Source organism: Schistocerca serialis, chromosome 4 (assembly GCF_023864345.2).
Source record: "Schistocerca serialis cubense isolate TAMUIC-IGC-003099 chromosome 4, iqSchSeri2.2, whole genome shotgun sequence".
NCBI classification, from domain to species: Eukaryota; Metazoa; Arthropoda; class Insecta; order Orthoptera; family Acrididae; genus Schistocerca; species Schistocerca serialis.
Window position 1 is genome coordinate 611883231 of NC_064641.1, and position 13273 is coordinate 611896503.

Sequence of the window (13273 nt, forward strand, 5' to 3'; positions counted from 1 at the left end):
AGGCTTGAAACAGGTCAGAGAGGTGGGTCAGACGGCAAAGGACATTAACCGATCCGACGTAAGCACCTCTCCGGAATGACTGCCCTGTTGCATACCTACCTAGCAAACGTGTTTTCAAACGGACGTGGGTTCTAATTCAAAATGTTGTCTTCACAGTCCCGTCTACAAGTCCTCGATGTTGGTAAGGGGGATTTTTGAGTATTCTGTACAGTCGCGTCCGAATCACGCTATTTTGCATAAACGCTGCAGCAACGACCTCAAACGGAAAATTTTTGATCGCCCCTTGTAGCAAACGATGAAGAGGTTTAAGAAGCGCTTCGACGGAGGACAAACGGCTCAGATCAGTCATAACTTCCACGACTGAAACCGCCCTTTGGGCTGCAGACATCTCGAAGATCCCCGGGGTACGAGGCATTGTTGTGGGTGCGATAGCGCGGCTCGGAGCGCAGTGGAGCGGCACGCCACGGCAGAGAAACAGCAGGTGGAAGCGCCCCGGCGCGGCGGCGCGGGCCTGCGTGAAATATTAAACTATTTCACGGGCTGGCAGCGCGCAGGAAGCCACCTAGCGCCGCGTGCCGCACGCGAAAATAAATCAGCCGCGCGATTGGTTCGTATTACTCATTATTCCAGGCGCTGCTCTGCTCCAGATTTATGCCGTGCCTCCCACGGGCGCGCCGCCCCGGTCCGCTAGGAGAAGGCGCTAATAACGTTATCCTTCAGCGGGCCGGGATTTCTACGTCTACATCCAAGACGCTCCTCACTCCACTGTGCAGAAAGCAAACGTGCAGCACTTTCTTTACCGTATGTTCAACCCTGTGTGCACAGAGACGCAGTTTTTGGCTGCGTCTTAACTGACGGTCACAGTGCGAGTGGTCGATTGACGATCGTCGCTTTCTCGTACGATCAAATAGTTAAAATTGTATGAGAAGCGGGAAGTGTCCCGATTGCCCACTGAAGTAGGCACTAAAGCAGATAGGGTGGATCGTATTCGCATATTCTGAATCCACAACGTGATTCTTGATTTTTTTTTTTTTTTTTTTTGACTGGTTTGATGCGGCCTGTCACGAATCCCTATCCTGCGCCAACCTCTTCATCTCAGAGCAGCACTTGCGCCCTACGTCCTCAATTAATGTTGGATGTATTCAAGTCTGCCGGCCGGGGTGGCCGAGCGGTTCTAGGCGCTACAGTCTGGAACCGCGCGACCGCTACGGTCGCAGGTTCGAATCCTGCCTCGAGCATAGATGTGTGTGATGTGCTGAGGTTAATTAGGTTTAAGTAGTTCTAAGTTCTATGGGACTGATGACCTCAGATGTTAAGTCCCATAGTGCTCAGAGCCATTTGAACCATTTTGTATTCCAGTGTCTGTCTTCTACAGTTCCTACGCTCGGCAGAACCCTCTGTGCCACGGAGGTTATTTGTTGATATCATACTACATGTCCTATCATCCTTTCCCTTCTTCTTGTCAGTGATTTCTATATGTTCCTTCCTCCTCTGATATTGTAGAAAACCTTCTCATTCTTTGTTTTATCAATTTCCCTAATTCTCAACATTCTCCTGCAGCACCACATCTCAAACGCCTCTATTCTCTTCTGTTCAGCTTTCCCCGCTATCCACGATTCACTACCATACAATTCTGTGGTTCAAACGTACATCCTCGGAAATTTCTCCCTCAAATTGAGGCCATTGTTTGTAGTAGTAGATTTCCATTCGCCAGAATGACCTCGTTACCTGTAGTAGTCTGTTTTTTATGTCCTCCTTGCTTCCTCCGTCATGGGTGAGCTTGCTTCCAAGGTATCAGAATCCCTTAGCTAGCTTCGTCTTTTTTACGACCACCATTTTTCATTTTAAGTTTCTCTTTGTTTTTATTTCTGTTACATCTCATCACCTTTACCTTTATACGATTTATTCTCAATACATTTTTTCTACTTATTAGACGGTGCATTCCATCCAACAGCTGCTGTAATTCTTCTTAACATTCACTGAGGATTCCAATGTCATCACTGACTCTTATCATTGATATCCTTCCACTCTGAGTTTTAATCACACTTTTAAACCTCCCTTGCCAGCCGCAGTGGCCGAGCGGTTCTAGGCGCTTCAGTCTGGAACCACGCGACCGCTACGGTCGCAGGTTCGAATCCTGCCTCGGGCATGGATGTGTGTGATGTCCTTAGGTTTAAGTAGTTCTAAGTTCTAGGGGACTGATGACCTCAGATGTTAAGTCCCATAGTGCTCAGAGCCATTTGAACCATTTTGAAACCTCCCTTTTATTTCCGTCATTACTTCTTAGATGTATAGATTGAACAGCAGCTGTCTACACACTTTTTAATCCAAGCACTTCGATTTGGTACTCCATTCTCATTGTTTCGTCTCTGTTCGTGTATATATTTTATATTAACTGGTCTTCCCAAGAGGCTACTTATATTTGGCCCAAATCTCGAATATTTTTTCCATTTTACATTGTCGAAAGCTTTTTGTAGGTCTGCGAATCCTGTGAGGGGATTTTGCCTTTTTCTTAGACTTGCTTCCATTATCAAGTACAAAGTCAGAACTGCCTCCTACCTTTTCTAAAGCCAAACTGATCATCGTCTAACAGATCCTCAGTTTCCTTTTCCATTTTCCTTTATTTTATTCTTGTCAACAGCAGTTAAGCTGATTCCGCGATAATTCTCGCACTCATCTGCATTTGCTATCTTCGGAATGGTGTGGAAATGGTTCAAATTGCTCTGAGCACTATGGGACTTAACATCTATGGTCATCAGTCCCCTAGAACTTAGAACTACTTAAACCCAACTAACCTAAAGACATCACACAACACCCAGTCATCGAAATTTAGCAACTTCGCTAATATGAAGCCATTGCAAAAGTGTTCAAGGTTAAAGTAAAGCACGATTTCCATTTATTTTGTTGTTATTGGTCTGGTGAATCTAATAAAACATGTCCCAGACGTGTATCTGCAGTAGTTTTCCAGAACATCCGAGAACCAAAGACGTAATTTTGTAAAAATTTTAATTTGTTAACTACTTGGCCTAATTTGTTTTTTAAATTAAAGACAATTGCACAACGTTTTCAACAGAGTAGTAGAGAATTTAATTTTGGAAAAATGATGGTAATAATGTTAACTGAAACTGTATGAATGTGTCAGATAACTACTTTTATTAACACCATAGCACACGTGAATTCATGCTAAACCGGAAAAAACAAAGCTCATATGGTTTCACTTAAGTACACTGTTGTTATTATGTTCTTTCACTTAACAATACAGAAAACTAATTTGTTCAAGGTTAGCAAACGACTGAAACAACTCACTAACGTTTGCCAACAATGACATAATCGTTTCTACATTCTTAATGGAAAGTAAACAAATTTACTTGTATAATAATCTTTGCTTCTCGGGATGTTCTGGAAAACTACTGCAGATGCACGTCTGGGATATGTTTTATTAGATTCACCATACCAATAACAACAAAATACAACGAAATCGTGCTTTACTTTAACCTCGTACAGTTTTGCGATGGCTGCATGTTAGCAAAGTTGCCAATTTTCAGGCAAAGTCTTTTATTAACGGTAACTCCGTAACTTAACATTTGCGGACCTACATTTATATAACTTTTTTTCTTTAGTTTTACTTGTAGAATAACATATTAAAATACTTGCATATCTTCATGAATCACACTGTAGATTCTACACATCAACTAGAATAGTCGTTTGGTTGAGACATCCCCCAATAACTTTAGAAATTCATATGGAATGTTACCTGTCCCTTCGGCCTTATTTGGTCTCAAGTCTTCGAGAGCTCTTTTAAATTATGGCTCCAATACTGGATCCCCTCTCTCCTCCACATCGTCTTCAATTTGTTTTTCTGTCATGTCAGTAGACTTACAGTATAAATATATCGACAAATTTTGCGTCTCGTGTGTATTCTCGGTAGAACATGGATATTGTACCGTGTCGAAAGGCTCGTTTGTTTTCCCGCTACTTCAGAAAGCTGTTCTGAGTGGAGTGTCGTAATGGAGCCGCGAGAGAGTGGAAGGTGTGAGCAAGTGATTGTCGCAAGCACCGCCAAGGCCGAGCTTGTAGCAAGCACGGCAGGTGGAATAATCAGTCGACTGCAACGTGTGGCGCCAACATCTTCCGGAGGTCAATGCATTCGCCACGGTGCTAGATATGGGCAAGCCTGCAGTGCGTCACCAGGGGGCAGATGGCGTGGCAGCCAAGGTGTGCATAAACGGTGGTCTGGGCCGGTATGTATTGCGGTCGTCAGTCGCTGCGCTGAGGTGAACGAGCAAGTTCTTGGCACCGTCAGGATTGAGGCCCTCGAGAAACGTGTTCAGTACTACCAGCCGGGCATCACCCAGGTCTGTATGGAGTATGGATGTGGGTGTATGCACTGTGAGCGGAGCAGTGCTACTTGTTAACTGCACGCTCTAACTGTGATTAACTGCATTAACCCAATGGGGTTTTGTTTACACTATGTCCGGAGCGTGGCTGCTGAGAATTCATTCTACCGTTGTTATATGTGATTACTCATTTCTTTGTGTTATTGTATAAGAATTACTTTGGTAGATAGTTGTGTCTAATGACCGCACTCTCTTACTTGGCCCTTAAGTGGAGGATACTGGGAGAGAAAGCTTGCGATCGACTCACAGCGCATTGGTTGCTGAGACAATCCCCGCCCCCTTCTCCCAGAGCAGCCAGTTTGTAGCTTATAAAGGAAATGAACATATAATGAATTAATGTGTCGCAGAATTGACACAACAGTTGATGGCGAGTCGCTAGAAGAACCAGCTACAGCGTCTTCGCTCATATCCGTAAATAATATTAAAGATCACTACGTACAACACCGCAACACGGATCAGCAGTGTACCGCATTCACAACGGTTACTTATTGTTTAGTAGCTAAGGTTAGCAAGGAGTCTAAACATTGCGGAGTGGCACTTAACTAGCCGATTTCCACCGATCACAGAGATGGCAAGTAGAGCTGTGCAGCTAGTACCTCACTGGCGGGCATCTGTCATGTGCTAATGTGCTACACCACACTGTAAATGTCGCACTAAGATTACGTCATTTCTCTTCGAATGTGAGCCCGAAATCGCTTTAAAATTACGTAATTTATTTTCGAATGTGAGTCGGAAATTACACTAAAAGCACTCCATTTCTTGTAAAATACGTACTGGTATCAAAATAATACAGACGAAGACATGTTTTGTAGCACTCTCTCTGCGATAACTAGATACCCAGTGTTGACTGTCAGCCACATTGCGATCAACTCAGGGAAGGGACGCAGGTCTCTTCTCTGATGTAATGTCTTCTCGTCCAACGATATTACTGCTACGTTGTTCACAGCACCAGAGCTACATCTACATCTGCATCCATACTCTGCAAATAACCATGAGGTGCTTGGCAAAGGGTTCGTCCGACTGTACCAGTTATTAGGGTTTCTTCCTGTTCCATTCATGTATGGAGCGGGGAAAGAATGATTGTTTGAATGCCGCTGTGCGTGCAGTAATCTTATCCTCACGATCCCTTTGTGAGCGATACGTAGGGGATGTAGTACATCCCTAGAGTAATCATTCAAAACCGGTTCTTGAAACATTGTTAATAGACTTTCTCGGGATAGTTCACGTCTGTTTTCAAGAGTCAGCCAATTCAGTTCCTTCAGTATCTCCGTGACACTCTCTCACGGATTAAACAAACCTGTAACCATTCCTGCTGCCCTTCTCTGTTTACATTCAATATGCCCTGTTAGTCCTATCTGGTACGGGTCCCATACACTCGGGCAATATTCTAGAACCGATCCCACGAGTGATTTGTAAGCAATCTCTTTTGTAGACTGATTGCACTTCCCCAGTCTCTACCAATACCACCTGCTTCACGCAAGCACCAGTTAATGCAGTGGTGCCGTAGCCCAGTTTTCTATTGCTAAATAAAACCAAAAAAACAAAACAAAGTGACAGTTATTATAAGAAACATGTATTCTTTCTCAAAAGAACTGTAATATGATTTCTACACAAGTGCCACTTCAGAAATTACTTAATTAACAATGTCTTACAGATCTCCATATCTAAGGCGTAGATGTGAACGTCTGAAGAGTAAAAAACTACTTACAAAAAGAAAAGTAGTCAACCACACTGACTGGCAATTCGATTGCACGGGTTCGATTCCCGCTGCTACCACAATTTTTCTTTCTATTTTTTTATGTTCCTCGCTGCATTAAACTATTGATTATGAAATTTAAATATATTTAAACTGTTCAATTTACACACGCAAAATTAATATATTCAATTTATTTACGATTATCACCCTTGTAAGTCGCAAGGGTATAGGCCTGTACCATGCAACACATTGGTAAAATTTTGTAGGAGCCGTCACTGATGTAGCTTGCTGAGGTAGCTATTGCTGATGGTCGGCGTAGTAGTAGTAGTAGACCAATGGGGAGTTGTGTGTTACACTCCTAGTTAAGTTCAACAGTTGTTTTCCAGCTTATGCTTTACTGCTGAAGCTATTTCAGATATTTTTGGCAGTTACAGCAAAGCGTCAACCATTGCAAATTGTTAATGCTGTTGACCGGGTATGCACAATAGGGAAAAGTTTGGATTTAATTCCTTGATTTAAAGGAACGTATTTTGTTGTTTTGGTTGTGTGAAGCCCTGTTTAAGGATCTTCACTTGCTACAGAAACATTTCGTTTTGCTGAACGTTTATTTCTGTTCTGTTATCAGAAGAATTTTGGTGTTAAATGAAATAATTGTTAAATTATATATTCCTGATACGGTCAATCTGACGATGTTCTGCAATTTATACACTCCTGGAAATTGAAATAAGAACACCGTGAATTCATTGTCCCAGGAAGGGGAAACTTTATTGACACATTCCTGGGGTCAGATACATCACATGATCACACTGACAGAACCACAGGCACATAGACACAGGCAACAGAGCATGCACAATGTCGGCACTAGTACAGTGTATATCCACCTTTCGCAGCAATGCAGGCTGCTATTCTCCCATGGAGACGATCGTAGAGATGCTGGATGTAGTCCCGTGGAACGGCTTGCCATGCCATTTCCGCCTGGCGCCTCAGTTGGACCAGCGTTCGTGCTGGACGTGCAGACCGCGTGAGACGACGCTTCATTCAGTCCCAAACATGCTCAATGGGGGACAGATCTGGAGATCTTGCTGGCCAGGGTAGTTGACTTACACCTTCTAGAGCACGTTGGGTGGCACGGGATACATGCGGACGTGCATTGTCCTGTTGGAACAGCAAGTTCCCTTGCCGGTCTAGGAATGGTAGAACGATGGGTTCGATGACGGTTTGGATGTACCGTGCACTATTCAGTGTCCCCTCGACGATCACCAGTGGTGTACGGCCAGTGTAGGAGATCGCTCCCCACACCATGATGCCGGGTGTTGGCCCTGTGTGCCTCGGTCGTATGCAGTCCTGATTGTGGCGCTCACCTGCACGGCGCCAAACACGCATACGACCATCATTGGCACCAAGGCAGAAGCGACTCTCATCGCTGAAGACGACACGTCTCCATTCGTCCCTCCATTCACGCCTGTCGCGACACCACTGGAGGCGGGCTGCACGATGTTGGGGCGTGAGCGGAAGACGGCCTAACGGTGTGCGGGACCGTAGCCCAGCTTCATGGAGACGGTTGCGAATGGTCCTCGCCGATACCCCAGGAGCAACAGTGTCCCTAATTTGCTGGGAAGTAGCGGTGCGGTCACCTACGGCACTGCGTAGGATCCTACGGTCTTGGCGTGTATCCGTGCGTCGCTGCGGTCCGGTCCCAGGTCGACGGGCACGTGCACCTTCCGCCGACCACTGGCGACAACATCGATGTACTGTGGAGACCTCACGCCCCACGTGTTGAGCAATTCGGCGGTACGTCCACCCGGCCTCCCGCATGCCCACTAAACGCCCTCTCTCAAAGTCCGTCAACTGCACATACGGTTCACGTCCACGCTGTCGCGGCATGCTACCAGTGTTAAAGACTGCGATGGAGCTCCGTATGCCACGGCAAACTGGCTGACACTGACGGCGGCGGTGCATAAATGCTGCGCAGCTAGCGCCATTCGACGGCCAACACCGCGGTTCCTGGTGTGTCCGCTGTGCCGTGCGTGTGATCATTGCTTGTACAGCCCTCTCGCAGTGTCCGGAGCAAGTATGGTGGGTCTGACACACCGGTGTCAATGTGTTCTTTTTTCCATTTCCAGGAGTGTAGTAATGAAGAAAGCTTGTAACCTCCCCACAAAAACTTTACAAGACACAAATATTATTTAGGAATGCCAATGGACATAGCGCTAAGTGTAACCTCTCCACTGAAATTTTTAAAGACAGAAATAATAAATGAATAGGAGCCAAACGTAACCTCCCCAGCAATTAAATTTAATGACAATAAAAGTGAGAATCGCAATCTGACTCAAGTATAAGTTCTTCATAAAGAATTAAGGTCCATTCAGTGATAAGAAAATCTCAGTGATAATAATGATTCAATTAAACCGAAATATCGGTCTTTGGCCCTGTGCAAAAATCAAAATTAAATTCTTACCTCATTGCAACACCTAGTCAAATTTCTGCTCTTGTTGTTGCGCACCGCTTGGAGGAACTGCATTGCAAATAATAATATTCTTTTTTTTTTTTTTTTTTTGTAATCTAATTGAAAACTGAAACTTTTGTTTAGGGGAAGTGGAACGAAATAGTTACTTCAATTAAATGAAAATTTTATGTAAAATTGCTTTTGAAATCAAAGTTATTATTGGGGGCACTTGTTGAAAATTAGTTACAATAATTAAACTTTACATTATCCGATGATTATCTTAATTAACAGTATACCTCATTCAGCATCTTGACCAGTGTTGTCACCAGACCACATCACGCAACCCCACTGGGCTGCTACCACTGACCGACTGCTCTGCATGACGACTACTAGCGTACTGCACGCGACGACTACTGACAGAGTACTGCCCTCAACTAGACAGAGCTACAGACTCGCAACGACTGACTGACAGACTGAGAACCACTCGCAACACTCGCGCGGTCAAGCGCATACTCTCTGGTCACAGATGCTACAATACCTCGCCATCGCTGCTATGTTACATACGTGTTTCATAACCCTCCACTGGGGGGGCAAAAATTTGGCAGCGATGGTGAGTCATTTGGACTTGCCAAGTGCGGCAAAATTTTTCTTTAATTAACAAAATTCTACAACTTACAGAATATTTAAATGTTGTGCACACGCACTAAGTACAAAATATATCAGACAAAGACAAAATGTGAGTACAAAACATAGTAGCAAATCAGAAAAATGTATATACAAATTATTTGACAGATAACAAAGTGCACAGGCACTGAAAAAAAAATTCTTTAGCATATTCAGAACAAATAAACAGACTGGCAAAATATTATGTTGACAAGTGACATGAGTGCACATGCACTGCAGTTGAGAACATATCAGTAATTGATGAAATGTATGTACAATTAGTAACAAATGACATAAGTGCATACGCATTAAAGTATTGAATATACAGAATAGTAGAAATCATATTGAAAAATGAGAAAAGTGTACAGGCGCTGAAGTTCAGTAGAAAACATATTAACACCTAACAGAAGTGCTCATGCACTGTAGTTCAGAAAATAAAAAATGTATATACAATATAAAAGACAAAAGTGCACATATACTGTACTTCAGAACAAATCAAAAAAAATGTCTTTAGCATTTTGGCAATAAATAAACATAATAGCAAAAAAAAAAAATCATCATATTGAAAAATGAGAAAGGTGTACTCGCACTGGAGTTTAGCGAATTGAAAAAAATGTATAGCCATGAACATAAATAATGTTAGCAAAAATGATTTTCACTATGTGACAAGAATTAGGATAGGAAAGGGAAGGATTGCATCATGGTTGTAGCACTTTAGATTGCACACAGCTGTTTTGAAAGTCCATATCTTTCCACAGAAGTACAACACCAAGTGACACAACTTGAAGTTCTTTTCCCCTCAGAATTTATCAGTGTAGCCAAGACACTGAACTGTCGTATTAATGTTCCATTTTTTTTTTATTTTGGCAGTATATTAGGTACACCAAACAGTGGGACCATAATAACGTCTTCATCGCTCACGGTGATGGACAGCATGTTGTGTCAACACCACGCTCTTACAAGGCACGCCAACGTAGAATTAGTGCAAAACCAAAGATAGTGCTCCATGATCACTAGGATAAACAGGACAAATGGACATTGCAGTAATTCAGGGTAGTTAGCTGATAAGGTGAAGGACATTAAGTCACATAATATTGTCAATTACAGTAGTAGTTTGCGGCATTCATAGCCCAGTTATTGAACATTTCTGTACCATGTATGTAGTATTACAGAAAAATGTTCATTAATTGTTTTACATAGAATCAGTAATCTTCTTTTCCTAGTTACAAAGCATTATTAAATAATCGCATTCTTTTCCAGTTACAAAGCATAGCATAGTTAATTAATCATTTGTCATAGTTTTTTCCTAATTACAAAGCATTATTAAACAGTCACATTCATTTCCAATTATAAAGCATAGTTAATTAATCATTTGTCATTTCAATATAGTATTAATCATTAACCTTCTCCTAATTACAAAGCATCATGAAACAATCGCATTCTTTTCCAGGTACAAAGTATGGCATAGTTAATTAATCATTTGTCATTTCAATAGTAATAATCATTAGTTTTTTCCTAATTACAAAGCATTATTAAACAGTCACATTCATTTCCAATTATAAAGCATAGTTAATTAATCATTTGTCATTTCAATATAGTATTAATCATTATAGTATTAATCATTAACCTTCTCCTAATTACAAAGCATCATGAAACAATCGCATTCTTTTCCAGTTACAAAGTATAGCATAATTAATTAATCATTTGTCATTTCAATAGTAATAATCATTAGTTTTTTCCTAATTACAAAGCATTATTAAACAGTCACATTCATTTCCAATTACAAAGTATGAACATTGAAAACAAGAGCTAATTAATGGCATAATTAATAACAATTCATTAAGTGACACTAATTATTGGCACTCAGTGGCCATCAGGTATCGAATAGTATAAAGCATTGTTCCTCATTCATTATTATTCAGATCATTACGAAGTCATTATTAAAAATCAGTTAATTATAGTCATAGCATTAATAATCATGGGGATTATAAGTAGTCTCATTACAATAACAGTGGCAATTACTAGCCAGTTACTAAGCATTATTTTATATATATGTGTATTTTTGTTGTCTCATTAAGAAGTCATTACTCAAGTGACATACTATTCAGAGCTAATCAGTATTATTCAGAATTTTTCTCAAACTGGTATCACTATTTGGGACTGTTAATACATTTTTTTTTTGTTAGCAATGCATTGCATTGGGATCGATAATTAATTGCTGAGGCATAACACTTTTTGCTTTTGACCTATTGCTGCCAATGAGGATAGGTAACGTCATTCGTCATGAGTCAGCTGTAGCAAGGTTATGTAACAAGGCAGTATATGTGATTACATTTATAAATGGTAAACACAAATGGGTAAAAAAAAATAAAAATGCAAGTACTAGAACAGGTATAATAAGTAACAGTTTTAGTAAGTATCATGACAAGCATCTCCTGGAAAAAATACAAAATGGATTATTGACCTGAAAGAAGAAACGCACACTATGCTGAAAAGTAGTGAACTTCGAATTAACAAGTAGTGAAATGTGTATAAAATGTGTTCCATAGCTGTCCTTTCCAAAACTTTCCGTCATCCTACTATGCAATATAACACCTGCTGTCAAAGCAAACTGCAACAAATACTTAAATAACTACATAGCATAAATATAAAACTCCAACATTATCCTCATCTGTAAAGAAAAAAACTTCATTATCAATCACTTCATTATCCATATTATCATAACTTCACTATTATCATCACCTGTAAATAAAAACTTCATTATTCATAATACCATATCCTTCATCATTATTCATCAGTATTCATTATCATCTGCAAAAAATCACTTCATTACTCATTATACAACTATTCCTTATCTCTAGCATATTTCATCACTAAAACTAAGATGTGTAGTTCAGTCTGACAGCCTGCATCAATCACCTTGTATTCTGAAAGAAAAATTAGTTAAGACTGCTATTCTACGATGAGTATAGTATATTCTTGTTAATGCTTGTTAATCCTGATCCATTTACTCTCCTCATAAAGTTATTGCATCTTCTTTCGTTTATTCCGTAGGTGAAATTCCCATTTCTGTTGAATTTATTTCTTACACGCATAATTTCTTTCTGAAATTGATGAACAAGGATTAATGTCTTGCATTAAAATCATATACCCACTAAATAATGACTGGTTTATGGTAACATAATTAACCATACAGCATAACATGACAGAAAACGTAATATGTCAAAGGCATTGACAGTGTTCAGAGGCAAAATGTACAGATAATATCACAATGCAGCAGCAAAAATGTAAAACAGTCACGATGTTGAGATGTCATAAGGCAAAAAAATGTCAAAGTCACAGGTGTGTTACATCTTAACTATTTCACAGTGCATACAAACAAAACTGGAGTACAATCATATACACAAAAAAAGTGGAAAATGTGCACGGTCTGATGTGTAACGACAAGAAAAGCGACCTGCTAACCTTACCTTGCCGGGCACTTGCCAAGAAAAAATACGATAATCATCAGTAATTAGTCAAGTGAAATAATTGCATTAATAAATGACATCATAGTGTGTTGAATCATAAAGTGTCTTCATTCAATAAACGGTTTAATGTTTGAGATATGGTGGTTGCCTTTCGATTTTCTAGTTCTCAAAGTTTCGACGTGTACAACATTGGGGTGAGGGATGCTGCGAATCCGATATGGACCTGCGTATAGAAGTTCAAATTTACTGCACTTACCTTTTAATTTACTGGATAAATAATGTGTACGTACTAATATTTGCTGTCCAACGTGAAAGTCGCGGCGTCTACAAACCTGTTTTTGCCGTCTTCTCCGGCGCTCTGCGGCACGTTTGATGTTGTTCAGCGCAATGTCAATTATTTCGTGGTGTCTTAGTCGACGACATTTAGGGAAGTTTACTAATTCTTTAATTTTGTTCGGTGGTTCAACGTTTTTGAGTATAACAGACGGAGATAGCATAGTGGATTCATTTGGAATGCAATTAATTACATCTTGGAATGAGAGTATGTGTGTATCCCAATCAATATGTCTTTTGTGGCAGTATATTCTACACAGTTTACCAA

General features: G+C 40.7%; 1 protein-coding gene across 1 annotated transcript in view; it reads right to left on the reverse strand.

The window, feature by feature from the left end:
• Positions 1–341: 341 nt before the first annotated feature.
• Positions 342–13273, reverse strand: part of LOC126474637 (uncharacterized) — a 71241-nt gene continuing 58309 nt past the window's right edge. The window contains exon 4 of the mRNA XM_050102116.1: positions 342–511. Within this exon, the coding sequence (XP_049958073.1) occupies positions 342–511 (170 nt within the window). The remainder of the gene's footprint in view (positions 512–13273) is intronic.